General features: G+C 71.2%; 4 protein-coding genes across 7 annotated transcripts; 1 reads left to right on the top strand and 3 right to left on the bottom strand.

Annotated features, from left to right (window-relative positions):
- Positions 1-259: 259 nt before the first annotated feature.
- On the bottom strand, positions 260-4,052 carry KCNJ9 (potassium inwardly rectifying channel subfamily J member 9). Its single transcript, XM_072846697.1, has 3 exons — positions 4,004-4,052; positions 2,082-2,989; positions 260-579 (listed from the first exon to the last, which is right to left on the bottom strand). The coding sequence occupies exons 2-3, from the start codon at positions 2,974-2,976 to the stop codon at positions 260-262; spliced, it is 1,215 nt and encodes a 404-aa protein (XP_072702798.1). The 5' UTR covers positions 2,977-2,989; positions 4,004-4,052.
- A 7,759-nt stretch (positions 4,053-11,811) lies between these two features.
- KCNJ10 (potassium inwardly rectifying channel subfamily J member 10) lies at positions 11,812-12,954 on the top strand. The gene has a single exon (XM_072846794.1). The coding sequence runs from the start codon at positions 11,812-11,814 to the stop codon at positions 12,952-12,954; it is 1,143 nt and encodes a 380-aa protein (XP_072702895.1).
- A 1,287-nt stretch (positions 12,955-14,241) lies between these two features.
- On the bottom strand, positions 14,242-19,672 carry F11R (F11 receptor). The gene is made up of 10 exons (XM_072846817.1): positions 19,524-19,672; positions 17,187-17,243; positions 16,768-16,881; positions 16,523-16,666; positions 16,088-16,290; positions 15,909-16,011; positions 15,339-15,443; positions 15,233-15,242; positions 15,003-15,051; positions 14,242-14,722 (listed from the first exon to the last, which is right to left on the bottom strand). Exons 1-10 carry the CDS (start codon positions 19,606-19,608, stop codon positions 14,687-14,689), a joined length of 906 nt encoding a protein of 301 aa, XP_072702918.1. The 5' UTR covers positions 19,609-19,672; the 3' UTR covers positions 14,242-14,686.
- Positions 19,673-20,570: 898 nt separating this feature from the next.
- Positions 20,571-25,590, bottom strand: USF1 (upstream transcription factor 1). Of its 4 annotated transcripts, none has more exons than XM_072846812.1 (11): positions 25,444-25,590; positions 24,310-24,378; positions 24,004-24,053; positions 23,644-23,762; positions 23,309-23,413; positions 23,033-23,225; positions 22,816-22,903; positions 22,519-22,577; positions 21,574-21,668; positions 21,334-21,462; positions 20,571-21,222 (listed from the first exon to the last, which is right to left on the bottom strand). In XM_072846812.1, exons 2-11 carry the CDS (start codon positions 24,315-24,317, stop codon positions 21,133-21,135), a joined length of 936 nt encoding a protein of 311 aa, XP_072702913.1. In that variant the 5' UTR covers positions 24,318-24,378; positions 25,444-25,590; the 3' UTR covers positions 20,571-21,132. The 4 variants fall into 4 exon arrangements, with proteins under 4 accessions (XP_072702913.1, XP_072702915.1, XP_072702914.1 ...); XM_072846814.1 differs by having other exon boundaries at positions 23,644-23,756; XM_072846813.1 differs by having other exon boundaries at positions 23,309-23,410; positions 25,444-25,589.
- Positions 25,591-26,002: the final 412 nt, after the last annotated feature.

Genomic DNA, 26,002 nt, shown 5'->3' with positions numbered 1-26,002 from the left:
GGGCACTAATCCCTGCCTGGCATCACCCGTGGCAATGGGGGGGGGGGCTCTGCCACCCCTGTTTCACCCCAAATTCCCCAGTGGGGGCACTGGATTGGCACCCCCAAACCCAGGCACAGCCCCCCTCAAATTCAGGACCCCGCACCCCAAGACCACCACCATCAGAAGCGGCGGGGGGGGGATTTAAGGGGATTTATTAAAAGAAAGCGTGGCAGGGAGCGGCGGGGCGCCCAGCACCTCCGCACCCGCCCGTGGCCCATCACCGTGCCTCGGGGCTGGCCAGGGTGCCGTTGCTCTCCCGGGGGGTGTCGGGGTCCCCCTCTCCCGCCGCGGCCGCCGCCTCCTCCAGCGGCTGGTCCAGGCGGCTGGGGATGGACCAGTAGAGGTGGGCGTCGCGGCGGGCAGCCGCTGCCGCCAGCTGCCGGGCGCTGCAGGCCGGAGTGGGCACCGGCACGGTCTGGTGGAAGCCCCCGTAGTCCACCTCGTAGAAGCCCTCCTCCAGGCTCAGCAGCGGGGTGAAGCGGTGGCCCCACAGCACCTCGTCCGCCAGGTACGAGCTCCGAGCCTGGCACGTCATCCCTGCGCCGGGCAGGCGGTGGGCAGGCGGTGGGCACCCGTCCCCAGCCCAGGGCTGGCAGGGTGCCCCCCCCCAGCAACGGGGAGGTGCGAGGGGCACCCTGACCCCGGCCTGGGGGGGCTGTGCTGGACCCAGTGCATGGGGTACCCCGATACTGCAGCACCCAGTGCATGGAGGACCCCAATCTGTGCAGCACCCAGTGCATGGAGCACCCCGATATCTGCAGCACCCAGTGCATGGGGCACCCTGACACTGGCCTGGGGGGGCTGTGCTGCACCCGCTGCAGGGAGCACCCCAATACATGAAGCACCCAGCGCATGGAGCACCCTGATCCTGGCTGGGGGGGCTGTGCTGCACCCGCTGCATGCGGTACCCCAATATGTGAAGCACCCAGCACATGGAGCACCCTGATCCTGGCTGGGGGGGCTATGCTGCACCCGCTGCATGCGGTACCCCAATATGTGAAGCACCCAGCACATGGAGCACCCTGATCCTGGCTGGGGGGGCTGTGCTGCACCCACTGCATGGGGTACCCCGATACTGCAGCACCCAGTGCATGGAGGACCCCAATCTGTGCAGCACCCAGTGCATGGAGCACCCCGATATCTGCAGCACCCAGTGCATGGGGCACCCTGACACTGGCCTGGGGGGGCTGTGCTGCACCTGCTGCAGGGAGCACCCCAATACGTGAAGCACCCAGTGCATGGAGCACCCTGATCCTGGCTGGGGGGGCTGTGCTGCACCCGCTGCATGGGGTACCCCGATACTGCAGCACCCAGTGCATGGAGGACCCCAATCTGTGCAGCACCCAGTGCATGGAGCACCCCGATATCTGCAGCACCCAGTGCATGGGGCACCCTGGTCCTGGCTGGGGGGGTCTGCAGAGCACCCGGTGCGAGGGGCACCCCGGTACGTGCAGCACCCATTAGGAGGGGCATCCCGGTCCTGGCTGGGGGGTCTGCGCTGCACCCAGTGCACGGGACACCCCGGCAAACAGGGGACAGGCTGGGACATCAGGGGCTGTCCCTGTCATCGGGGTCCCCTCCCCAAGCTCCTTGTGGGGCCAGGACAGGCAAAGGCTTCCCGTGGGGCGAAGGGGGGCCAGGGGGAAGCTGCCCCCCCCTCCCCCCCATCCTGCACTGGGGTTATTCTGGGTGGGGGGACCCACATCCAGGCTGAGCTTGGGGGTAAGGGTGGATTTAGGGTCACCTCCCAGCCAGGACCAGGCAGGAACACACTGTGGGCCACGGGGCGCGATGTCCCCATGCAGATGAGATGTCCGCATGAGGTGTCCCCATGGAGAGGAGATGTCCCCATGGAGACGAGATGTCCCCATGGAGAGGAGATGTCCCCATGGAGGCATTCCCACGGAGATGAGGTGTCCCCAGGGAGATGAGGTATTCCCGTGGACATGAGGTGTCCCCACGGAGGTGATGTGTCCCCACGGAGATGAGGTGTCCCCGAGCGCATCCCACCCCCCAGCCGCCGGCGGCGTCCCCGTTACCTGTGGCCTCCACCATCCCCTCGAGGATGACGACGATCTCGAAATCGTCCTTCTCCAGCTGGTGCCGTGAGACGTCCCAGAAGGGGCTGCGCTCGTCGATCTCGTGGCTGATGATGAGGGGCGAGACGAGGAAGAGGCGGTCGTCGCCCGTCTCGAAGCCCACGCTCAGGTCGGTCTGGTCCAGGGGGATGAACTCGCCCTCCTGCGTCTGCTTGGACTTGATGAGCTTGGCGCGGATGGAGGCCTCCACGATGTGCGAGTCCCGCAGGTCGCCCACGCGAAACATCAGGCAGAGGCGGTCGTCCCGCAGGGAGACCACGGCGTGGGAGGAGAAGACCAAGGTCTCGGCTCGTTTGTTGGGCTGGGAGATCTTCACGAACATGCAGCCCACCATGAAGGCGTTGACCATGGAGCCCAGGATGGCCTGGAGCAGCAGCAGCACGATGCCCTCGGGACACTTGTCGGTGATGACACGGTGGCCGTAGCCGATGGTGGTCTCCGTCTCGATGGAGAAGAGGAAGGCGGAGACGAAGCCGTTGAGGTTGTTGACGCAGGGCGTCCAGGCGTGGTCCTCCAGGTGGTCCAGGTCCCCCCGGCAGTAGGCGATGAACCACCAGATGAGGCCGAAGAAGAGCCAGGTGACGGCATAGGCGAGGATGAAGACGAGGAGGCTGAAGCGCCACTTGAGGTCCACCAGCGTGGTGAAGATGTCGGTGAGGTAGCGGTAGGTCTCCCGCACGTTCCCGTGCTGCACGTTGCACTTCCCGTCCTTCTCCACGTAACGCTGGCGCTTGCGGGTGCCGGGCCCCCGCCGGCGGGGCGGGACCGGGGGGGGCTTCGCCTCCCCGGGGAGCCCCTCGGGGACCCCGCAAAAGGCAGCGTTGTCCTGCGCCATGGCCCCTCAGAGGCTGCGGGGGGGAAGGGGTTAATGGCGCCGGTCGCCTCCTCCAAACTGGGGGGACTGGGAGGGGACGGGGGCGCCAGCCTGGGGGGGCGGGGGGGCTTCAGGGATGCCTGGGTCCCCCCCGGGTCATTGGGGGAGAGGTAAACTGAGGCACGGGAGCACCCAGGGGTGCTGAGCCCACGCATGTGCGCTCACCCATGCACACGCACACGCACACACGTGTATGCACGCACGCGCCTGCACACACGTGTACAGAGATGCCTGCAGACGCACACGCGTGCACGCGCACGTGCATTCACACACGCGCGCGTGAACGCGGCACCAGGGCACGCACGCCTTGCACACTCACACGTGAGCAGGCGTGCACACGTGTGCACAAGCCCCCCCGGGACACGCACGCACACGCGTTTGCCCCCGGTGGGTGCAGGCCGACGTGTGCACCCCGAGGGGCTCCTTGCACGCCCCCGTGCACCGAGATGGGGTGTGCAACAGCCCGGACCAATGGCGGCACACGCGTGCACACGGAGCTGGGCCACACGCACATGCGTGGACACAGGCGTGCACACACGCGTGCACACGCTGCTGGGCCTTGCACACGCACACACAGCTCCTCCTTGCACACCACACACGCCTGCACACGCACACGCTCCGCCTGTGCCCCCCCGCCCTGGGGGGGGGCCCTGCGGCACCCAGCTGTGCCCCCCCTCCCCGCCGTGGGGCACCCCACTCCCACCCGGGTTCGTGGGGACGGACTCTCCAGCCTGGGGGGCGAGCGGAGGCAGGGGGGGGCGGGGGCGCATCCTCCGCGGTCTGTGCTGGGGGGGCCCCCTCTGCGCAGGCCGGGCCCCCGCGTGCCCCCCGCACCCCCCACCCGCGGAGTGTGTGTGTGTGTGGTGGGGGGGTCCTGGGTGCCACCCGCGTGTGCTCGGCGGGGGGTGCAGGGGGCGGTGGGGCGCGGGGGGCAGCAGGCCCCCCCCCCAAGCCCCCCGGCCGCGTCCCCCCCCGGCCCCGCACTCACCGCTCGCCCCGCGGCCGCCGCTCCCGCCGGGCCGCGCAGCCCCGCTGCGCTGCGCGCATGGCGCGGGGGGAGCGCAGCGCCCGGCGCACCGGATCGCTCCCGCCCGGTCCCGGCTCGGTTCCGGTCCCGGAGCAGCCCCCTCCCCACCCCCCGCGCCGTTCCCGTGGCCGCGCTCCCGCCGTTGCCCGGCAACGGCTGCGCCCCGGGAGCGCGCGGCTAAAAATAGCGACCAGCGCCCGCCCCCGCCGGCCCCGCCCGCCCCCGGACCCCCACGAGTGACCCCCGCCACGGGCGGGCGGGGCCGGCGGGCTCCGGGAGGCGGCGGTGCGGTGCACACGCGTGGGAAAGCACGCGGAGCGGGGGGGTGCGCACACGCGGGGCGGGGGCGCGGGGGGGCAGGTGCGCACACCCGGGCCACGGGCACGGCGGGGTGGGTGCGTGGGGCAGTGCGGGGGACATGTGCGTGACGTGGGGCACAGTGGGGGGTGACAGAGGGCACAGCGGGGGGTGTGTGCACACGCGTGTGACACTGAGCACGGCGGGGCGGTGCACACCAGGTCCCGCCCTCCCCGCTGGCCCAGAGCCCCCCTCACTAGCCCAGGGTTCCCCATCACTAGCCCAGACCCCCCCCCCACTCAGCCCAGGGTTCCCCTCAACAGCCCAGCCCTCTCTCCATTAGCCCGAGGTCCCCCTCACTAGCCCAGCCCCCTCATTAGCCCAGGCCCCCCTCACCAGCCCAGGCCCCCCATCACTAGCCCAGATCCCCCTTCACTAGCCCAGGTGTCCCCCCCAGTACCCCAGGCCCCCCATCACTAGCCCAGGGTGCCCCATCACCAGCCCAGGACCCCTCATCGCCAGACAGGACCCCCAGCGCTGGCCAGCACCCCATCACTAGCCAGGGCTCTGTGGTCACTAGCCACCCCCGTCGGTGGCCAGGCCCTCCCCGGGGCCCGAGGCCGCCTGCGGGAGCCCCCGCGCAGCCCCGGCCCCCCGGCCCCCCCGGGCGGACAAAGGCGCTTTGTGCCGCGGCCCCGGGGAACCGGCCCCGGCCCCGGAACAGCGGGGCCTTGTGTGGGGCGGGCGCGGCGCCGGGCCCCACGGACCCGCGGACCCACGGCTCCGCACCCCGCGCTCCCACGGACCCGCGGACCCACGGCTCCGCACCCCACGGTCCCACGCCCCCTGGACCCACGGCCCCGCCCCCCACGGTCCCACACCGCTTCCACGCCCCCGCGGACCCACTGCTCCGCACCCCGCGCTCCCACGGTCCCGCAGCCCCACAGCTCCGCACCCCACGGCCCCCCACCCCGCTGCTCCCCACAAGCGGCAGCATCGGGGCTGGCGTTGCCCCCACGGGGGGCGCTGGGGGGGCCACTCTGTGTGTGCGTGTCTGTGCACACGGGTGACACCAGCCCCCGCCCGGCTCTGGCGGGACCCTCGTCACCCCACGCTCACACCCACAGGGATGCTCGGGGCGGGGGTCCGGAGGGGGATCCCTGGGGACCACCCGGGTGGGTGCTGCTGTGACCGGGGGGGCTCTGCCCGGGGCCGGTACCGGAGCCCGGGGGACGCCGCCCGGACCCTGCCCGGTGCCAGAGCCCGGGGGACCCCGCCCGGACCCTGCCCGGCACCGGAGCCCGGGAGACCCCGCCCGGACCCTCCCCGGGGCCGGGGCCGGGGCCGGTGGCTGCGGGCGGGGTCCCCTCGCCCCCCCCGTGGCCGGTAACGTGACCCGGCGCGGGCCGGCTCGTTTTCCACCCCATTAACCCCCGTCCCGCCCCCGGCGGCTCCTCCCCGCCCCGGGCCCCCTCCCCGGCCCCGCCAATCGGTGCCAGCCGGGCCCGGCGAGGCGGCCCGGGCCGGGGGGGGGGGCACAGGCGGGGGGGGCCCGGCCCGCCCCGCCGCCGCCGGCCCCGCCGAGCCATAAAGCCCATGGGGAGCCGGCGGCGGCCGGGCTGAGCGAGGCCGGGACCCCGGGCGCCCTGGGGCCCTCCCCGAGCAAGGTAAGGGCGGCCGGGGGGGGGGCCCGGGGGTCCCCCGTCCCCTCCGGGGCGCCCCGAGGGCTGCGGGCACCTGCGGGCGCCGCTGGAGCGGGATCGGTCCCCGGGTCCCCGCAGCCCCCGGCGCCGGGACCCCATAACCCCACGTCCCCGGAGCCCCGTGTCCTTGCGTCCCTACAGAACTACGTCCCCATGTCCCCCGCACCCCACGTCCCCCATAGCCCCGTGTCCCCCGTAGTCCCACGTCCTTCTGTCCCCTACAGCACCGCATCCCTCTGTCCCCATCTCCCCACATCCCTGCGTCCCATGACCCCATAACCTCATGTCCCCGTGTCCCATGTCCCCATAGCCCCCCACCCCCATGGCCCCACATACCCCCACAACCCTGTGTCCCCACATCCCTGTGTCCCCATATCCCGTGCCCCTGTATCCTCACGTCCCTTTATCCCTATGTCCCCCATCTCTGTGTCCCTGTGTCCCCGTCTCCCCTGTACCCCACGTCCCCCGTCACTGTATCCCCATATCCCCGTTCTGCACATCCCCAAGTCCCCATATCCCCCTGCCCCTGTACCCCAAGTCCCCATGTCCCCGTATCCCCAAGTCCCCGTATCCCCATGTCCCCCTGTCCTCATGTCCCCTTGTCCCCACTCCCAGTGGGTGTCCCCCTTCTCTCCCCAGCGCAGGGGGACCTGGAGGGACAGAGGATGGAGGGGCGCAGCAGCCCCCAGCCGTGCCCACCCCTCTCCCCACCCCAGGCATCTCCAGGGCCACCCGTCCCCAAATGTCCCCACAGCCCCCGGGGTATGAGGCCTGAGGCCCCGGGGATGGCCCCTTCCCCACCCCAGGAGGTCACCCCCAAATAGGGGACCCCCCCCGAGCACCTCGCTCATCCTGGGTCCCCCCACTGGTGTAACGATGCCGGGTGGCCTCAGCCTGGCGCTGGAGGAGGTTAATCCCCCCCAGCCCCCCGTGGGCTCGGGTCCCCGGGGACGGGGCGTTTCAAGGGCGTTCGGGTGGAGGGGGCTGGAGCGTCCCCGTCCCCCCCCAGGTCCCCACAGTGGGCAAGTGGGGACCTGCCGGCCTCTGGGTTAGTGGCCCCAGCCGGGCTGCAGGTTAAGCAGGCTGTGGGTTAACTGGGCCGTGGCTTAACTGGACTTCAGGTGAACCAGGCCGTGGGTTAACCGGGCTGTGGGTTAACCAGGCTGTGGGTTAGTCAGACTGGATTAGCCGGACTGCAGATTAGCAGGGCCACAGATTAGCCACGCTGGATTAGCTGGGCTGTGGGTTAGTCATGCTGGATTAGCTGGGATGTGGATTAGTGGGGCCACAGATTAGCTACGCTGGATTAGCTGGGCTGTGGGTTATCCCGGCTGTGGGTTATCCCGACTGTGGGTTATCTGGGCTGTGGGTTATCCTGGCCATGGGTTGTCTGGGCTGTGGGTTATCCCAGCTGTGGGTTACCCAGGCTGTGGGTTATCCTACCTGTGGGTTACCCGGGCTGTGGGATATCCTGGCCATGGGTTATCCCAGCTGTGGGCTATCCTGGCCGTGGGTTATCCTGGCCGTGGGTTATCCTGGCTGTGGGTTATCCTACCTGTGGGTTACCCGGGCTGTGGGATATCCTGGCCATGGGTTATCCCAGCTGTGGGCTATCCTGGCCGTGGGTTATCCTGGCCGTGGGTTATCTGGGCTGTGGGTTATCCCAGCTGTGGGTTAGCCAGGCTGTGGGTTATCCTACCTGTGGGTTACCCGGGCTGTGGGTTATCCCGGCTGTGGGTTATCCCAGCTGTGGGTGGGTTACCCGGGGTGCAGGTTATCCCAGCAGCAGAGTAATCTGCCTGTGGATTAACCCAGCTGTGGGTTGACCGGGCTGCAGGGTTACCAGGCTGTGGGTTACCCCTGGTGTGGGTTAACTGGGCTGCAGGTTAGCTGGGCTGTGAGCTACCCGGGCTGCAGGTTAACGGGGCTGGGGGTTAACGAGGCTCTGGGTTAGCCAGGCTGGGGTTTAACCGGGCTGGGGGTTAAGGGGGTTAAGGGGGCCGGTTGGAGGGGGCTGCAGTTACCGGTGCTGGTGCCGTGGATGGCTTCTCCGATGGCTACAGAGGGCTGAGCCGCGCCGGCGCTGGCTGTCCCCGGGGAGCGGGGTGGCCGTGGGGACGCCCCGCTGCCTGCCCCGCTGCCTGCCCCACTGCCAGCCCCACTGCCTGCATCGCTGCCAGCCCCCAACCCTAATCCACCCCATCGGCGGCACCGGCGCTGCAGGGGTCCTGTGGGAGCCCGACGCCCGTGGCCTCACTGGCTGCGCTGTGGGGGCAGCTCGAAAAAGCGCCAGAACGGGCTTTTTTTGCCCCAGTCTGCAGCCTCCGCCGATGGCTGACAGGGGTTGGGTAGCCCTGGGTGGAAAAACCCCCCCAAATCATCATTTTGGGGTCCCCCCGGTGCTGCGGGGGAGAATGGGGGTCCCCATTGCCCCCATGGCCATGGCAGGGAGGGGCTCCTGCCCCCCATGGCGCTTCCCGGGTGGGGGTGGCAGTGTGAAGGGCGCGGGGACGTCCCTCCCCCGGGGGCCCCGTCACCGGCCCCAAATTTGGGCTCAAACTGGTCTGGCCTCAATAGGGGGGTGCTGGGGAGGGTGGGGGGGGTCTGCAGGACGAGGAGGGGGTGGCGAGGGGGACCCAGGTGTTCGGGGCTCAGTGGCCACTGGCGCAGCAGGGTGGGTGGCGGGGGGCGGCAGGGCCCCCGGGACCCCGCTGGGGCCACGCTGGCGGCGGGGCGCGCGGGGCCCTGCATGCTAACGAAGGGCTTCGTCAAAGCGCCTTTGTGCCCCGCCAGCTCCATTGAGGCCTCTCCTCCGGGGCGCACAATGGCCCCACTGTCCCCGTCCCCGTCCCCCCCCCGCCAGCCCCGCGCGGCCGCCCCACACCCCCAGCCCCACGGGACCCGCCCCACGTCGCGGCCCCCCGCCGCCCCGACCCCGCCATGGGGATGGGGTCCCATCTCCACCATTCCCAGTTGCCACCGGTACCGTGGAGCCCAGCGCCCCAGTTTCGGGATGGGGGGGATGCCGCTGGCGGGGAGCCCGGCCACGGCTGGCACCGCGCAGGCATGGGAACGGTGCCCGGGCTGGTGGTGCCAGTGGGACACGGCGAGGGGGGGACGTATCCCCGTGTCCCCCCCATCCCACACTGGACCCCCCAGGTAGGGCTGGACCGCTGCGTTCACCCCCAGCATCGAGCATCCCCGGGGGGGAAACCGAGGCACGGAGGCGAGGGGGGTTAATGGGTAACCGGCCTGGCCGTGGCGGCAGCGGCTCTGCCCGCGGGCACCGTCCCCGCACCGGGAACAAGCGCCGGCTTGTCACAACCCGTGTCCAGGCATGGGAGCCTGGCCAGGGGGCACGGGGGCACGTGGCCCCTGACGGGCGCTTTATGGGATGCAGTGACCCCAAAAATGGGGGGGGCAGAGACCCCAAAGAGAGTGTGGGAACCCCCCAGAAGGGGTGCAGGGGACCCTGGGGTGTGCAGAGACCCCCCCAAACCAGGGTGTGGGGGACCCTGGAGGGTGAAGAGACCCCCAAAGAGGGGTGCAGGGACCCTGCAGGGGTGGAAGACCCCCAAAGAGGGGTGCTTAGACCCCAAACAAGGTGCAGGCACCCCAAAGAGGGGTGCTTGGACCCCAGAGAGGACGGCAAAGGGACCCCAGAGGAGCAGAAGGACTTTGGGGGGTGCCGGGACCCCGAGGGGCTGCAGGGACCGCTGTGTCCCCCTGGGTCATGGTGGGGATGTGCCGGCGCCTGTCGCTGCCCGGCGTGGGCAGAGCTCTGGGGCTGTGGTGGCCCTGGGGACACGGTGGCTCTGGGGACGTGGTGGCTCCAGGGACACGTGGTGGCTCTGGGGAGCCCCAGCAGCTCAGCTGGGATGGGGCAGGTCCGTGTCCCCGCTGTCACCGTTCCCTCTGCAGGGCCTTTCCCCAGGAGGGGACGCGGTGCAGCCAGGACTGCGGCAGTGTCACCCGTGTCTCCCGGCTTTGGCGAGCGCAGGGACACCGGGCTCCAAGGAGACCCCCCATGGTGCCATCGCGTCCCCGGCGTCCCCGGCCCGCTGCCCTGCCGCATCCGTGGCGGAAACCGCGGCAGGGCCAAACGCTGGCGTGGGCTGAAAGGCCCTTTCTGTGCCGGCGGTGGTGGCCGGGGCTGGCAGGGGACGGGGACGGAAACGTGCCTGGCGCTGCCACCAGCCGTTCGTCCCTGTCACCTCCCATTCGCCTGGGTCCCCTCTACGGGACCGGGGGGGAATGGGGGGAGCCGGCCGGGGACAGAGGGGACAGGGATGAGTTCGTAGGGGGACAGACACACAGACAGACGGACAGGTGGGTGGGTGAGTAAATGGATGGATGGACGGACGGATGGGTGGACAAGTGTATGGATGCGCCTATATAGGGATGGATGGACGGACGGACAGGTGAGAGCTCACGTGGATGGAAGGATGGACAGAGGGATGGCTGGACAGACGGATGCATACAGGGATGGACAGACAGGGGCATGGATCTGTGCGTGCACGGTTGGATGGACAGATGGGTGGATGGATGGATGGATAAAGGGGTGGATGGATAGACAGACGGACGGCTGGGCAGGAGCAATGGACAGGCAGGTGGATCGAGTCTGGAGGGATGGACAGACGGACAGTGGGTGGATGAGCAGAGGAATGGAGAGATGATGGGTGCATGGCGAGACAGGACAGACGGACGGGTGGGTTGGTTCACAGGGCGAGGGACAGACAGCCGGATGGCTGGGTGAAGGCTGGATGGACAGACGGGTGGACGGAGGCTGCAGGAGGGGTGGGAGTGACAGCAGCCCCCGGCACTGAGGTGCCACGAGTCCGTCAGGTCTCCACCAGCCCCGGGACCGGTGTCCCCACACGGCCCGGGGACAGCGCGGGGGCTCTGCATGAGACGAATCCTCCCGGCCTCAGCCCCCGCCTGCCCTCGCCCTCCCCCGAGGAGGGGTGGAAGGGGGGGGTGTCCCCCTCATAGCTCCCGCCCACCCATCCGTGCCCCAGCGCACCCCCACATCCATCCGTGTCCCCCACGTCCGCCCTCTCCATCTGCCACCCCCTCAGCTCCGTCCCGTCCGCCCAGTGAACACCAAACCTCCGTCCTCGCCCCCCGCCCACCCTCTGTCCCCCCGCCCATCCCGCAGGTCCGGCCATTCCTTCGCTCAGCTGTGCATCCTCGCACCGCGCACCGCACATCCTCGCACCGCGCACCATCCATGCATCCTCGCACCGCACATCCTCGCACCGCGCACCATCCATGCATCCTCGCACTGCGCACCGCACATCCTCGCACCGCACATCCTCGCACCGCGCACCATCTATGCATCCTCGCACCATCTATGCATCCTCGCACCATCTATGCATCCTCGCACCGCACATCCTCGCACCGCGCACCATCCATGCGTCCTCGCTCCACGCACCGCGCATCCTCGCACCGCGCATCACACATCCTCGCACCGCACATCCTCGCACCGCGCACCATCCATGCATCCTCGCACCGCGCACCGTCCATCCTGTCCATCTGTCAGTCTTCTCCATCCACCCCTCTATCCTTCTCCATCCCTCTCCTCCACCCGTCTTCCCCCCGTCCCTCCTCTACCTCCGTCCATCCACCCATTCCTCTCCCATCCCTCCACCCACTCACCCAGCCCCTGACTCAACCCCCGTCCCCGTCCCCACCCCTGTCCCCCACCCGGCACCCCCCTCTCCCGGCTGGCACCTCCTCACCCCCCTTCCCCATCACCGCCTCTTCCAGATGACGTCGGCCACCAAGGTGTACTACAGCCAGACCACGCAGACCGACAGCCGCCCGCTCATCGGCTCAGGGCTGCGCCGGCGCCGGGTGATGACCAAGGACGGCCGCAGCAACGTGCGGATGGAGCACATCGCCGACAAGCGCTTCCTGTACCTCAAGGACCTGTGGACCACCTTCATCGACATGCAGTGGCGGTACAAGCTGGTCCTCTTCTCCGCCACCTTCGCCGGCACCTGGTTCGCCTTCGGCGTCATCTGGTACCTGGTGGCCGTGGTCCACGGGGATCTGCTGGAGTTTGACCCCCCGGCCAACCACACGCCGTGCGTGATGCAGGTGCACACCCTCACCGGCGCCTTCCTCTTCTCCCTGGAGTCCCAGACCACCATCGGCTACGGCTTCCGCTACATCAGCGAGGAGTGTCCCCTCGCCATCGTCCTGCTCATCACCCAGCTGGTCCTCACCACCATCATGGAGATCTTCATCACCGGCACCTTCCTGGCCAAGATCGCCCGGCCCAAGAAACGCGCCGAGACCATCAAGTTCAGCCAAAACGCGGTGGTGGCCCAACACAACGGCAAGACCTGCCTGATGATCCGCGTGGCCAACATGCGCAAGAGCCTCCTCATCGGCTGCCAGGTGACGGGCAAGCTCCTCCAGACCCACCTCACCAAGGAGGGCGAGAGCGTCCGCCTCAACCAGGTCAACGTGGACTTCCAGGTGGACACCTCCTCCGACAGCCCCTTCCTCATCCTGCCCCTCACCTTCTACCACGTGGTGGACGACGCCAGCCCCTTCCGGGACGTGGCCCTGCGGACGGGCGAAGGCGACTTCGAGCTGGTGGTCATCCTCAGCGGCACCGTGGAGTCCACCAGCGCCACGTGCCAGGTGCGCACCTCCTACCTGCCCGAGGAGATCCTCTGGGGCTACGAGTTCACCCCGGCCATCTCCCTCTCGGCCAGCGGCAAGTACGTGGCCGACTTCAGCCTCTTCGACCAGGTGGTGAAGGTGACGGCGCCCTGTTGCCTCCACGAGACCGTGCGGTTCGGGGACCCCGAGAAGGTCAAGCTGGAGGAGTCCCTGCGGGAGGCGGCGGAGCGGGAGCGGGAGGGAGCACCCCTGAGCGTCCGCATCAGCAACGTCTGAACGCCTGCCGGGATGCCGCTGACGCCGCTGGAGGTGCCACCGGCCCCCGGAGGTGCCACCGGCGCCCGGAGGTGCCACTGGCCCCCGGAGGTGCCACCGGCTCTTCCCCCCGTCCCGTCCTCCTGGGCCGTTTTCCTCGCGGCACGGGGCAGCTCCCTCGGAGACCCCGTGGGTGCTCGCCCACCTGCCGGTGGGGCTGTCCCCCCCCGCCTCGTCCCAGCCCGCCTGGGGACAGGGCTGTCCTCGTCACCCCCCTCCCCTAATGCTCTGCTAACGCCAGCCGGAGACCCCCGGCCCCACCACAGGACACAATCCTCCTGGGAGATGCTGTCCTGGCAGGGGCGGGGGGGCACGGCCACCTCCAGCCCCCGGGGACAGCCGGGGACACCACTTCTCGCCAGCCAGGAGCCATCCCGCTGCCCGACCCCGCCCCGGTGAGCTGGGGCTGAGACCCGAGCCGCTCGCTGCACGTGTGGGCCGGGGAGTGGGAAGCTCCGGCCTCGTGGGACCCCCCCAGCCCTGGGAAGGCTCAGGCCGGGGGGCGTGGACCCCCTCCCCAGCCCATCTCCCCCCTGCAGCCCCTTCGACCTCCCCACGGCCCCCAGCCCCGCAGCACCCAAACCACCGGGGGCACCCCCGCGTCCGGGGTCGTCGCACGCTCAACAGGGGAAACTGAGGCAGGAGAAGCCCCCCGAGCCCCCCTGTCCTCCACCACCACCCCCAGAGCCGGGCCCTCCTCCCTGCGCTGACCCCCCCACTCCGGGCTGTGGGGGGGGACACCCCGGGGCGTCACCGATAATCGGACACGGCTGCGGCGCCGCGTCCCCCCGGGCCGGGCGCGCCCCCGGCCCCGCTCGAGCCCGTCGCTGCTGCTAACGTAGAGCTCTGCTATTAACGCGCAGCCCCGGCTGCCCCCCTCGCTGCGCTGAGGCCAGGTGATACATATACATACACATATATATATATAGTGCAACTAATCTATATATATATAACGGGGAAGGTTTGCCCCCGGAAAGACTGGCTCGCCCAAGCCCCGCTGCCGCCGGGGCACCCCGGGGTCTCGTCCTCGATTCGGGGGGAGAAAAGGCGAAGCAGTTACTAAATAAAGGTTACGTTGATGGTGGGGAAGGGCTCTGCAGCCTGCGCCGGGGGCGGGGGGGGGGCCCTGTGCGTCACCCTTGGGTCCCGATGCCCCCAGGGTCCCCCTCAGCCCCCAAAAGCAGGTGGCGGGGGGGGCAGAGCCGTCCCCAACCTGTCCCCCCCCGGGAAAGGGCACCAGGCGCTCGGTACAAGGACACAGGTTTGTTTATTTCCAGCAGCAGCCACCCGCAGCCCCCCCAGTACATGGGGGTAACTGGGACCAGTGGGCGACTGGGACCGGCAGTCAGGGGGGGGTCCCACGCGCGCTCCCACCCCCCAGAACAGCTGGGGGGCATGTGGGGTTACACCAGCCCCCACCGCAGACTCGTCCCCTCCGAGGACACGGCTGAGAAAACCCCCCGGGGACGCGGTGACGTCCCCAAGGGGCGGCAGTCCCTGCGCAGGGGCACGGCCAGGACCCGGGTCCTGCTGGGGAGGGGACAAGGCGGGGGGACAGGAGACCTACCCCCAAAAAAACATCTGACGTGACTGCAAAGGCAGCGGGTGATACTTAAAAAAATAATAGTTAAAATCACGGCGTAGCTACAGTAATTCGGAAACATTTACAAGAGCCGGCGGCGCGGGAGGAGCTTCACACCAGGAAGGAGGACGTCTGCTTGAACTCTCCCTGCGGGGACAAGGGTGACAAGGGTTAACGGCGGCGGGTGACGGGACGCGGGTGGGACAGGGCCGTGGGTGGGGAGCACCCGGCTGGCTTTGCCGTGGTCCCCGAGGAGCCCCGCTTGCTCCCAGCAGGACAGGGACAAGGGGTGCTGGGGACAGGGACGGCACCCGCGAGCCCCGGGGGGCACCGGGGTCCCCGCTCATCCATCGCCTTTGGGCACCCCGGGGAAGGTGACGCAGCCGCGTGGCACCGTCACCGCCCGCCCGCCCCAGCCCGTACTCACTTCGCTGCGGTGCGAGGGCTGGCTGTAAATCACCTTCTTGCCGGCGGTGCTGCAGAAAGCAAGGGCGTTAGGAGGCGTCACGCTGCCCAGGGTCCCCCTCGTCCCCACCCTGAGCACCCGGTGACACCCGAGGCACCTTCCCAGCCCGCGGGCGGGGGCTGGGGGAGGAAGAGACCACCCGTCCCCGCTGGCGGAGGAAGAGGAGGCAGCAGCGTTACGGCTTCACTTACTCTTTTCTCTCTGAAATAAAAAGAAACGGAACAGGGGTTTGAGGCGGGGGGCAGGGGGGGCACCGAGGCGAGCGGGTCCCGGGGCGGCCGGCGCGGTACTCACTGCTGAAGAAGCCCCGGCTGTAGGCAAACCAGATGCCGAAGGCCACGAGCGCCAGCACCATCAGCAGCACCACGACTGCAGCCACGATGCCGCCCACGTTGACTTTGCCTGGAAAGCGAGGGACCGGGACGTCAGAGGGCGGCTGGGTGCCGGCACGGAAACCCTCAGCTCGGCCCCCGCGGAAATCCCGGTGTGAGAGTGGCCGGAGGGGACCCCCGGCCCAAATCCAGCTCCGAGCGGGGCCGGCATCGAAGCTGGATCCAGTTCAGAGGCGGCTCGGGCTGCGCAGTCGAGCTTTTCGCATCCCCGAGGGCAGCCTTCCCCCGGCCCCCTCCGCAGCATCGCGCCAAGGGCTCGTTCAGCCTGGGCGGCTGGAGGCCGTACCGCAGAGTCGTTAACGTCGCAGCTAATTAACGGCTCTGAACCCGAAGGGCGAAGGGGTGACAGCATCGCCCTGCACCGGCATCCCCCAAAACACGACCCGTGCCCAGCGCAGCCCAGGCAGAGCCCGGAAAAGCCCCACGCCGCGGGGGGCGGAAGGCGCGGCATCGGCCTCTGCTGCCGTTTCCTTACTGGCTTCCATGCGGACGACGTCCGACGTCTGGGGGGAGCCCACGTTGTTCATCGCCTCGCAGTAGTAGTCGCCGGTGTCGAAGCCGCTCAGGGGGTCGAAGACCTAGATGGGAGCGGAGAGGTGAGAGCAGGGCAGGGGAAGGCTGGGGGGGCCCAAGTTGGGAGCGCCCCGCACTCACCAGCTCCCCCGTGGCGGGGTCCAGGGTGTAGGAGGAGTTTCTGAAGGTCAGGCTGGTTTTGGGGTCGGTGGGCATCAGCATGCTGTCCTTGTACCAGCGGAAGGTGGGGGGCGGCGAGCCGTCCGTCTCGGTGCACCGCAGCACGGCCTTGCTGCCGATGGTGGCCGAGGTGGGGACGTGGGCCACCGGCTTGGAGGGAGGCACTGCGGGAGAGCGCGGTGTCGGGGGTGGCTCGGCACGGCGCGGCTCACGCCGGGGAGGGACGGGGTGCTCGAAGGGCGTGGGACGGTGGCGCCGGCGTCCCTCCCCCGGCCGGCCGGCCCCACGCGACGCGGGGGGACAAGGATGAGCTCAGCCAGGGGGACGAGAAGCGGGTCCCGGGACAGCAACGCCACGCAAGGGGTGAGCGAGGAGGGGGCTCGGGGGCGGACGCACCTTGGACGATGAGGTTCACCTCCGACTTGGCGATGTGGCTGCCGTCCCCCACCACCTCGCAGATGTACTTCCCCGTGTCCTCCCGCGTCACCGTGCTGAAGCGGATGGTGGTGGGTGAGAACTGGACCCGGTTCTTGTACGGCTCTGCCGAGAGAGAGGAGATGGGGCTGGGAACCGGCTCCGACAGACGGACGGAGCGACCGACCGGGGGGATGCCCCGAGCCGGGGGGTCCCCGGGCACGTACCTGTCAGCTCTCCCCCGTAGTAGAAGAGGACGAGCGAGGAGCCCTTCTGGAACTTCCACTCGATGCGGGGGTTGCTCCAGCTGGACCGATACGCCAAGCAGGGGATGTCGGCGGCTGCCAGGGGACAGTGACGCTGCGGGCGCGTGCCACCGCACCGGAGCAGCGCCGCGCTCGCGCCCCGCGGTGGGTGGCGATCCGAACCGGGAACACCCAAACCCTCCCCGGTCCAGCCCCGCGTGGGAAATCCACCCTCGGTCTCGGGCGCCGATTCCTCTGGGGGTCCGGGGACCTCGGGGAGACCCCCGTTTGCAGCACCGGAGGTGCTGGGGGATAGAGCTCGGCCGTGACCCCCCGGGATAACGGGGTGGGGGGGACCGCCGGTGAGCTGGGGGGGGCTGGGGCTGGAGCCGGGCACTCACGCTTGTTTTCAGGCACTTCTTTGGTCTCGGAGGTGACCTGGGCTCCCACCAGGGACACTGCAGGGGGGAAAAGACACGGCTGAGAAATCGGGGGTGGCCCCAGAGATGGGACACGGGGAGCAGGGGAGGCTGCAGCCGGGTCAGGGAGGTCACCGGGAGCCCGGAGGCAGCGGTGACGGTCCCCAGGGCAGGGGTGACGGCATGTTGTGCCGTGTCGCAGCCCTGGGAGCTGGAAAATCCCGTCCTGCCTGCTCTGGGCGCTGCCTGCGCTGTCACGTCACCTCCCGCCCTGCCCGGTTTCTGCTTGGTTTCGCAGGAAACTGGCCAGGATGTTTCACAACTCCCTGCCCTCTGCGCACACACACACGCCCGCACGCAGACACCCCCGCGTCCCCACACACGTGCGCACACGCCTCGTCACAGCCTGCACACGCGTGTCTCCTGCCCTTCCCCGCGGCCGTCGCCGCTGCCAGGCCGCAGTCGGCCATGGCGGTGGCAGCACGGGCTGGTGACGCCGGCCGCGTCCCTTGTCCTCGAGGCCGCTCGAAGCCGGCGTCTCCCAGCACAGCCGCCCCGGCTCCCGGTTTTGGGCCTGGGAAGGCGTTGACGCCGGCTGGGGAGTCACACCACAGGGGAAGGTGACCAGGAACTGGCACGGCCTTGTCCCCAACCCACCTGCGCCTTTGCACCCCGAACCGCCGCCAAGCAAAACCCAGGCGGGTGGCAGCAGAAATTCGCGATTTTAGGGTGAAACAGGAGGAAAACAGGGCGGCTGGTGTCCCAAAGCACGGAGTGCTTCCCAACAGGGGGCTGGCACCGCTCCCGAGAGCCGGCACGGTGGCACGGCGTTGGCCGGGGACGCCACTGGATCCCCATCGTGGCTGTGTCTTGAACCGTGCCACGGCTCAGGGAGGAGGGGAAAAGGATTTGGGGTTTGTTTGGGTGGATTTGGGGCAGAAACAGCAGAAAGGTGACATCCCGCAGGCCCCGTGGGACCACCGTGGGGGTGCTCGGGGGGAGCCGGAGCAGGACGGGTCCCCGGGGTGGGCGTCCCGGCCGGGACACAGGCGCTGCCGGCTCCGGGCCCAAATCAGCTGGGATCGGGTTAATCCCAACCCGCTCTGGGATTGTTCCAGCACAATGGAGGGGACGTCAGGGCCGGGACAGGAAGGCCACCGCCGGCCCAGCCCGCTCGCCGGTGACAAACCCTGTAACTTTGGCCTTTGGGAGCGCCGGTGGCACGGCACCGGCTACTCATTAACCCGGGGTGCGGGGGCACGTCTCGACGCCTGCCACGGGGGGAGCGGGACAGGGACACCCCCGCCACCGCCGGCGGGGACTCTGCCGGAGCCCGCGGCACGAGGAAAGCCGACAGCCGTCGGCCGGGATGTTTTCCCACAGCGGGTTTCCGGCCCCGGGAAGTGCGGCCGGATCCGGACCCACCGCTGCCGGCCCCGCCGAGCCCCCCGGCAGCCTGAGCTCCCCCCACGTTACCGGGTGTCAGCGAGAAGCCGACGGCGGGCTCGGTGGGAGCGGAGCTGCCGGGACGGGGCCAGCGGCACCGGCACAGCCCTCGCCCCGGTGTCCGGCCAAACGCGGGGGGCCGGTTCCTGCCCTCCCGGGAGTGGGGTTCAGCCGGGCGTCACGGGGACCATTGGAGGGTCCCGGGGCTGGTGCCCCCTCCCCGGTGGGGTGACCCGGGTGGGGAAGGTCTCGCGCACCCACAAAACCAACCGTAAACTGTAAATAACGGGGCGGTGGCGGCTCCGGCATCGGGGTGTCCCGGGGTTTCGGGCACTAACGGGGCTCCCCCGGGGCGGGAGGTCCCGCGGGAGGCGGGCGGACACCGCCGCGTTATTAACAGCCCGTTATCGCGGTGTACGGCGGCACCGGGGCCCCCCCCGTGACCTCCCCCCCCCCGCCCCGATACAAACCGGGCTCCCGCGAGCGGGGACGGTGGCTGGCACACGGCCCTGGCACCGGGGGACCCGCCGCCCGGTACCGGGTCCCCTCCCGGGCAACCCACCCGCCGCCCCCGGGCACCAGCCCCGCCCCAGGCGGCAGCACCGCGAGCCCCCGGTACCGGCACCGCCCGGGCCACCAGGTCACCGCCCGGGCCACCAGGTCACCGCCCGCTACCGGCACCGCTCCGGGGGACCCCCCGCCACCGCTCCGGTACCGGTACCGGCACCGCCCCGAGCGACCCGCTGGACCGGTACCAGCCCCCTCCGGGCGATCCACCGCCCCCCCCCCGGTACCGGCGGCGCCCTGGGCCCCGGGCGGCCCATTGTTCGGGCACCTCGTGGCCGGCCCGCCCCGCCCCTCCCGGGCACTCACCCGCCGCTGCACCGAGCAGCAGCAGCAGCAGGGACCGGGGCCGGGGCCGGGGCCCGGGGCCGCCCCGCCGCGCCGCTCCCGCCATGGCCGCCGCCGCACTGCACGCCCGCTCCCGCACCAGGTGCGGCCCCGCCCCGCCCCGCCCAGGTGGGCCCCGCCCCCGGGACCGCCCCCGGGGCCGGGCCAACCCGGCTACGCCCCTCCGCCAGGTGCTGGGGAGCCCCGCCCCTTCCCCGGCTCCATTGGCCGCGCCGCCTGTCTCCTCGAGGAGGGGGCGCGCCCCGCTCCGGTGATTGGCTAGCTCGGCCCAGCAGCGCCGGCTTGATTGGCTGAGGTGAGGGGGCCGCGCGCGCGACAGGTGTGGAGAGGGCGAGGACAACCGACCAATCAGAGAGAGCGCTTTAACTTCTGGCCAATGGGCGCGCTTTGCGTCCCTCGCGGCGGCCCTCGGGCGGGGACCCGGGCGGGGACCCGGGCGTTGCCATAGCGACGGGGCCTTCGGCCTCCTCAGGCCCCAGACGGTCCCACTGCCCCCCCCCAGTGCTCCCAGTGCCCTCCCAGTCCACAGGCCCAGCGCTCCCTCTGCTCCTGGTACGCTCCCAGTGCTCCCACGGAGCCATCACGGCACAGCGGTGGCACAGCACGGTGACATCATGGCGCAGTGACACCACAACACGGTGACATCACAGGGACCCAGAGTCCCATCACAGGGCAGGGGGGGTGCCGGGGATGGGGGGGCTCAGGAGGGAAGGGGGGTCCCTGGGAGCCCCCACCCCAGTGCCCACGGGTCCCCAGGGTGCCGAAGGTGGGGGACAGGAGAGGGGTGGCAGGGTGCTGGCGGGTGCTGCAAGATGGGAGGGGGCAGGAGGGGCTGGGGGGTCCCTGGGTGCCCCCACCACCATGCCCGAGGGTCCCGTGGGTGCTGCAAGGTGGGCATGGGGGTCAGGGGAGAGGTGGGGTCCCTGGGAGCCCCCACCCAAGCGCCTGGGGGTTCCTGGGGTGCTACAAGGTGTGTGTGTGGGGGGAATAAACTGTAGGACCTGGAAAAACAAATCACTATTTTTATTTATTTTCGCTTTTTAAATTCAGAGAGTTTTAAAAAAAAGTCTGGCCCCGCCGGGCCGGTCCAGCCGCAGCGGGCAGAGAGGGGGGGGGCCATGGTCCCCCAGGACCCCAGCACCCCCAGGGGCTGCCCGGGGCCGGCAGGGAGGGGCGAGAGGCGCCGCGGCCCCCCGCGAGGGGACGGTCCCCCGGGGCGGGGACAGCGTGGCGGGCACAGGCGGGGGGCCGGGAGACCGAGGCAGTGCTGGGGGGGCAGCGGGGCCGGCGCCCGCCTGGCCGAGAGCGTGTGCACGAAGCGCGGGGGGACGGAGGGGACGGGGGGGGGGCAGGGGAGGGGGCGCGGTGGCGCGGGGCGCCCTGGGGACGTGGGGCAGGGCAGAGGGTCGGGATGGGGGGGACACGGGATGACACACAAACCAAACGGGAGGGTCCTCATGTCACGCCGGGGAGGTGCTCGCTGCCGGGGGGAGGGGGTGTTAGGCACGGGGGGGACGGGGAGGGGGGAGCGACCCCCATCCCCCGCCAGGCCCCGTCCCCGCCGTCCCCGTCAGTGGCTGTCGTTCTTGATGACGATCTCCACGCCGTGCTGGCGGAGCTGCGCCCGCAGGATCAGGTTCTTGTTCTTCAGATCCTCCACCTGGCAACGGGGTGGGGGGGGGACGCGCGGGGGTGAGGGGGAGGGCGGTGACACACACACACACACACACACACCCCCCCGCAGGCCGGAGGGACCCCCCGGCCCCCTCACCTGCTGCCGCAAGACCTCGTTGTCCATCTGGAGCTGGTCGAGGCCCTGCAGCTCCTCGGAGAGGCGGTGGTTGCTCTGCCGCAGCTCCTGGATGTAGTCGCAGGCTTTGGAGAGGATCCCACCCTTGCTCTGGGCGAGGGGATGGGGGGTGAGGGGGGGCACCGGCACCCCGCCGAGCCTTTCCCTCACCCCGCAGCCCCCCGGGGAGATGGCGAGGGGGGTGGGGATGGGGTCTCCTACCTGCCCCGACTTGGTGTTCTCCATGGAGCAGTCGGGGATGATCTTGGAGAGCTGCACGATCCAGTTGTTGATCTTGTCCCTGCGCCGGCGCTCCACTGCGAGGGGGGAGAGGGGGGGCGTCGGCACCGTCCCGAGCCCCCAGCGGGCACCGAGCCTCACGCCGGGTCCCCGAACCCCCCACAACCCTCGGCGGGGTGTCGTCCCCCCCCCAACCGGCACCCTCCTGGCTGGGGTTGGGGGTCGCTAACCCTAACTGCAGCGAGCCCGGCACCCCCGGGTGAGGGGGCAGGAGCGGCGGGCAGGGACGGCTCCTGCCCGGCCCCCCCAGCCCCTCGGGCGGCTGGGAAAGCGGAGGTGAAGCACCCAAACGGCCCAAGCTCTGCCCACGGCAAAGCCAGACCCCTCGGGGTGCGGGCAGGGTGGGTGCCCTGCCCGCTCCTGGGGCGGCGAGGACAGGAGAGTTGATTTTTGGGTCAAACCAGCCCGACGCCCGGGTTTTGGCGTTTTGGGAAGCTGTTTTTGAAGCCAAAGAAAGGAGGATCCTGGCTGGCGCTTCCACCCGGCCGGGCTGCCTGTGCCGGGCACTCGCCCCCGCCGCCGTCTCCTCCTGGCCGGGGGCCGGGCAGAGCCGGGGGCCGCCTGGGTGCCTTACCTGGGCGCGCTCGGGCTTCCCAAGGTTTGAGCTTAATCCTCCGAGCTCTGGCTTCCCCTGCTGCTGCTAATTACAGCTCTCCCAAAAGAGGTTTTACCCTTAACTGACAAGAGCTTTGTGACATGTCCTTAGAGCTTTTCCATCTAGGAGGTGGGAATAGACAGCGTTAACCCAGGGACGGCTCCGCTCCCCACGCTGCTGCACGCCACGGTCCCCGCCGTCCCTCACCGGTGCCCACCGCCCCTCGCCAAGGGCGGGATGACCCCCCCCCCCCCCGGCCCTGCTGCCGGTACCTTCGTTGTGCTGCGCCCGGCGCTTCTCGTCCCGGGTGGCCCGCGGCGCCTCCGACTTCCTGGGGGGAGAGCGGCGGCGTCGGTCCTGGCGACGCCGGTGGGGATCCGGCCGAGTCCCAGCCGCCCCGCGCTGACACGGGGGACGCCTCGCTCCGGCTCCCAGCGCGGGTGGCGGAGACCCGGGCCGCTCCCGAAAGCGCCGGACCACGAGAGCGTCCCCCCGCCCTTCGCTTGTGCCGGTCTCCGCGTTGGCGCGGCTGAGACGCCCCGGTGCCCGGGGAGGGGTCCGGTACTCACGGGGAGTAGGGGTGGGCGCGGGGGGTGATGGATCTCTGCGCTCCGCCCTGCAGCACCTCCTGGGGCGACATCATCACGAAGAACTGCCCTGAACGGCCCAAAATGAGAGAGGGGATCAGGCGGGGAGCGCCCCAAAACGCCCGGCGGAGGGGACCGCGACCGCCTGGGGGGTCCCGAGGGCCAGGGACGCGCGACACCCCTCCTGCGGCAGCCGTACCCGTGGGGGTGGGCTGCCCCAGGAGGGCCTCCGAGTTCTGCGTGGTGACGACAGCGGTGGCCGTGGTCCCCGCGCCGGCAGAGGTGCTGGTGTCAGCCACGGCCGTGGTGGGGAAATAGGTGTAGTGAGTCTCAGTGGCCGTGGCCTCCGTCTCCACCGCATCCTCGCTGGTGAAGGCGCCCTGGATGACGGCCTGGAGGGGAGGGACGTCAGCGGGCGTCACGGCGGGACGGGGCGCCGAGGATGGCCCCGCTCCCGCGTGGCACCGGCAGCCACCTGTGTCATGGACTGGGCGGCGGGGTAGCCGCTGATGGCGCTGGTGCCCTCCGTCTGTCCGTCCAGCTGTCCGTCGGCCACTTGGATCACCCTGTACATCACCTGCTGAGAGAGCCACGGCTGCAGGGACGGGCGGCGAGGCGGCGGCGCGGCTCGGCCTGCCCGCGGCCGACCCCGGCGTCCGGACCTGCCCAGCGCAGGATCAGGCCACGGCCGATCCCTTCCCGCTCCCCCTCCGGCTGCGGCCGAGCCAGCGGGCACTCCGGAAGGGCCGAACCCCGCTCCGGCCCCTCGGTGTCCTGCCCGGAGGGGACCCAGCCCGAGGGTCTGCGTACCTGCGTCCCGCCGTTCTCTGTGCGAAAGACATACTTGATGTTGGGGTCGGGGAAGGTGGCCGCGGACTGGATGCTGGCAATGGCGACGCTGGTGGGATCCTCACCTGTGGCCACTGCACCTTGAGGCAAGAAGGGGTGGGGAGAAAGCCCATGACGGGGAAGGGGCCGGGGCTCCCGCGCCACGGAGCGGAGCTCAGAGCCAGGGGCCAGGACGGGGTCTGGCGTCAGCCCGGCACGTGCCTCCAGCCACACGGTGCCCGGCGCCGGGGCTAAACCGGGCACGGCTGGGGCTCGGGGCTTCCTGGGGCTTCCTGAGCCCCGAGGCCCCCCCCCAGGGCCCGCAGTCGGGTCCCTGCTCACCTTCTTGGATTTGCACCGTTCCCTCTTCCGTCTCGGCTGCTTTCTGCTGCCTGCGAGGGCGGGGGGAGGTGGGTGAGGCGCGGGAGGGGCTGGGGACTCCCCCACCCCGCCCCCCATCCCGGAGCCAGGACCACCCGGACGTCACCCTGTCCCCTTGACGGCCCCAGCCCGGTGTCGGCCTGACCGGCCTTGTCGCCGGCCCTCGTTTGCCATCCGCAGAAAACTCGTTTGCCAGAGAGGGCCTCGGAGCGGCCGGCGCAGCCATCGTCCCCCGGCCTGGCACCGGCGGGGGGTGCGGGCACTCACCCCTTCATCGCTTCGCTCCGTCAGGCATCAGCGGGGCAGTCGCGGTTGAGCCTCCCGGCTTTCACAGCCCTGCAGGGAGCAGAGGCGGCGGCTCAGGGACGGGCCCCAGCCTTCCTCCTCCTCCTCCTCCCTGGGACCTGCCGCTCTGCGCCGGAGCGGGACCGACGCCAGCCCCGGGAGGGGCATCTCCCCGGCGGTGGCAGGTCCCCGCGGTCACTGGCGCCCGGGGACAGTGCCGGGGCCGACGCCGCCGTGGGGACAGCAAAGCCCGGCCCCGGCCGTGCCGGCGGCCCGGCCCCGCACGGGCCACCGCGGCCGGGCACCGGCCGGGGCCTCAGCCGCCGTTCTCGGGCGTCCCCCGTTTCGCTTTTGCGTCCCGGGCTCGGCGGCCGTCCCCAGAGCCGCCAGCTCCCCGGGGCTCGGCCCGGCGGGTGAAGGTTTGGGGCCCGGCTCGTGCCGGAGACCCCCGGTGACCCCGGGGCGGCCGTGCCGGCCCCGCCGCCGTGACCCCGCTCCCCCCGCTTCTTTGTCACCCGGTGCGGGGGCCGGGGGCACGGCCCGAGGGGCGGCACCGACCCCGGGCCCTGCTCGGCGGCGCCGCGGCCCCCCCCGCCCCGCAACCGGCCGTTCGGCCCCACGTTACCCCTCCCCCCCACCCCCCCTCCGGCCCCCCGTCCCCCCCCCCAGCGGGTCCGGCCCCCCCGGCCTCGGCCCCCCGCGACGGGCAGGAAGATGGGGGTGTCCGGTGGAGGGGGGGGGGGGGGGAAGCGGGGCGACGCCCCACGAGGGGGTGACAGGGCCGGGGCGGCGGCAGAGGGGGTGACAGGCCGGGGGGCCAGCCGCAGCCCGGAGGGAGGTGACAGGCCCGGGGGCCGCGCCTCGGGGAGGGCGGCGGGGGGCGACGGATCCCGGGGGCTGGGGAAGGGGTAGGGCGGGCCCGCACCCCGCCGGGGGCAGGGGGGGGTGGGGCCGGGGGGCGCGGCCGGGCCCGCACCCACCGGCGGGCGCGGCCGGGCCCCGACCCCCGGCCCCCCGGCCGGGGAGGAGGGAGGGGTGGCGGCCCGGCTCGGCCCCGCCGCGACCCCCGGCCCGGCCCCGGCCCCGGCCCCGGCCCCCGCCCGCCCCCGCCGTTACCTCGCCGCGACGGGCCGCCCTGCGCGCGCTCGGCCCCTTGTCTCGCCATGGAGCCCCGCACATGCGCACGGCGCCGCCGCGCCGCCATGGCGGGTCCGGGCGGAAGCCGGCCCCGCATCCGCCCCCGCCGCCATCTTGGGCAGGGGCGCCGCGTAGCGCAGCGCGCCGCCGCTGCCGCCATCTTGGCGCCGGGCACGGCCTCCCCGCCCCTCCCCGCCGGCGCCATCTCAGTGCGTGCCGGCCGCGGCGGGCGCCATCTTAGACGGCGAAGCGCGCCGCTTCCGCCCGGCGCCATCTTGGGTGAGGGCGGCGCCATCTTGGAGGCGGGCATCGCCCCCCGTGCCTCACACCCCACTCGCGAAAACCGTTCCGGCCCGCCGGCGCCGCCGCCGCGGGCCGAGGGACCCCCCCGCCCTGCTCCTGCCGGCCGCCCGGCGCGGGGCACTGCGCGGGGAGCCCCCGCCCTGCCCGCGCCCCGAGGCCACCCCGGGCGCCGCCACGTTGCACCAACGGAGGCCACAGCGGTAGACAAAGCCCAGCGCCTTTATTGACCCCCTGG

The sequence above is a fragment of the Ciconia boyciana genome, chromosome 26 (genome assembly GCF_034638445.1).
Source record: "Ciconia boyciana chromosome 26, ASM3463844v1, whole genome shotgun sequence".
In the NCBI taxonomy this organism is placed as follows: Eukaryota; Metazoa; Chordata; class Aves; order Ciconiiformes; family Ciconiidae; genus Ciconia; species Ciconia boyciana.
The sequence above is the reverse complement of the archived record's forward strand: the minus strand, read 5'-3'. Positions and strand labels throughout refer to the sequence as shown.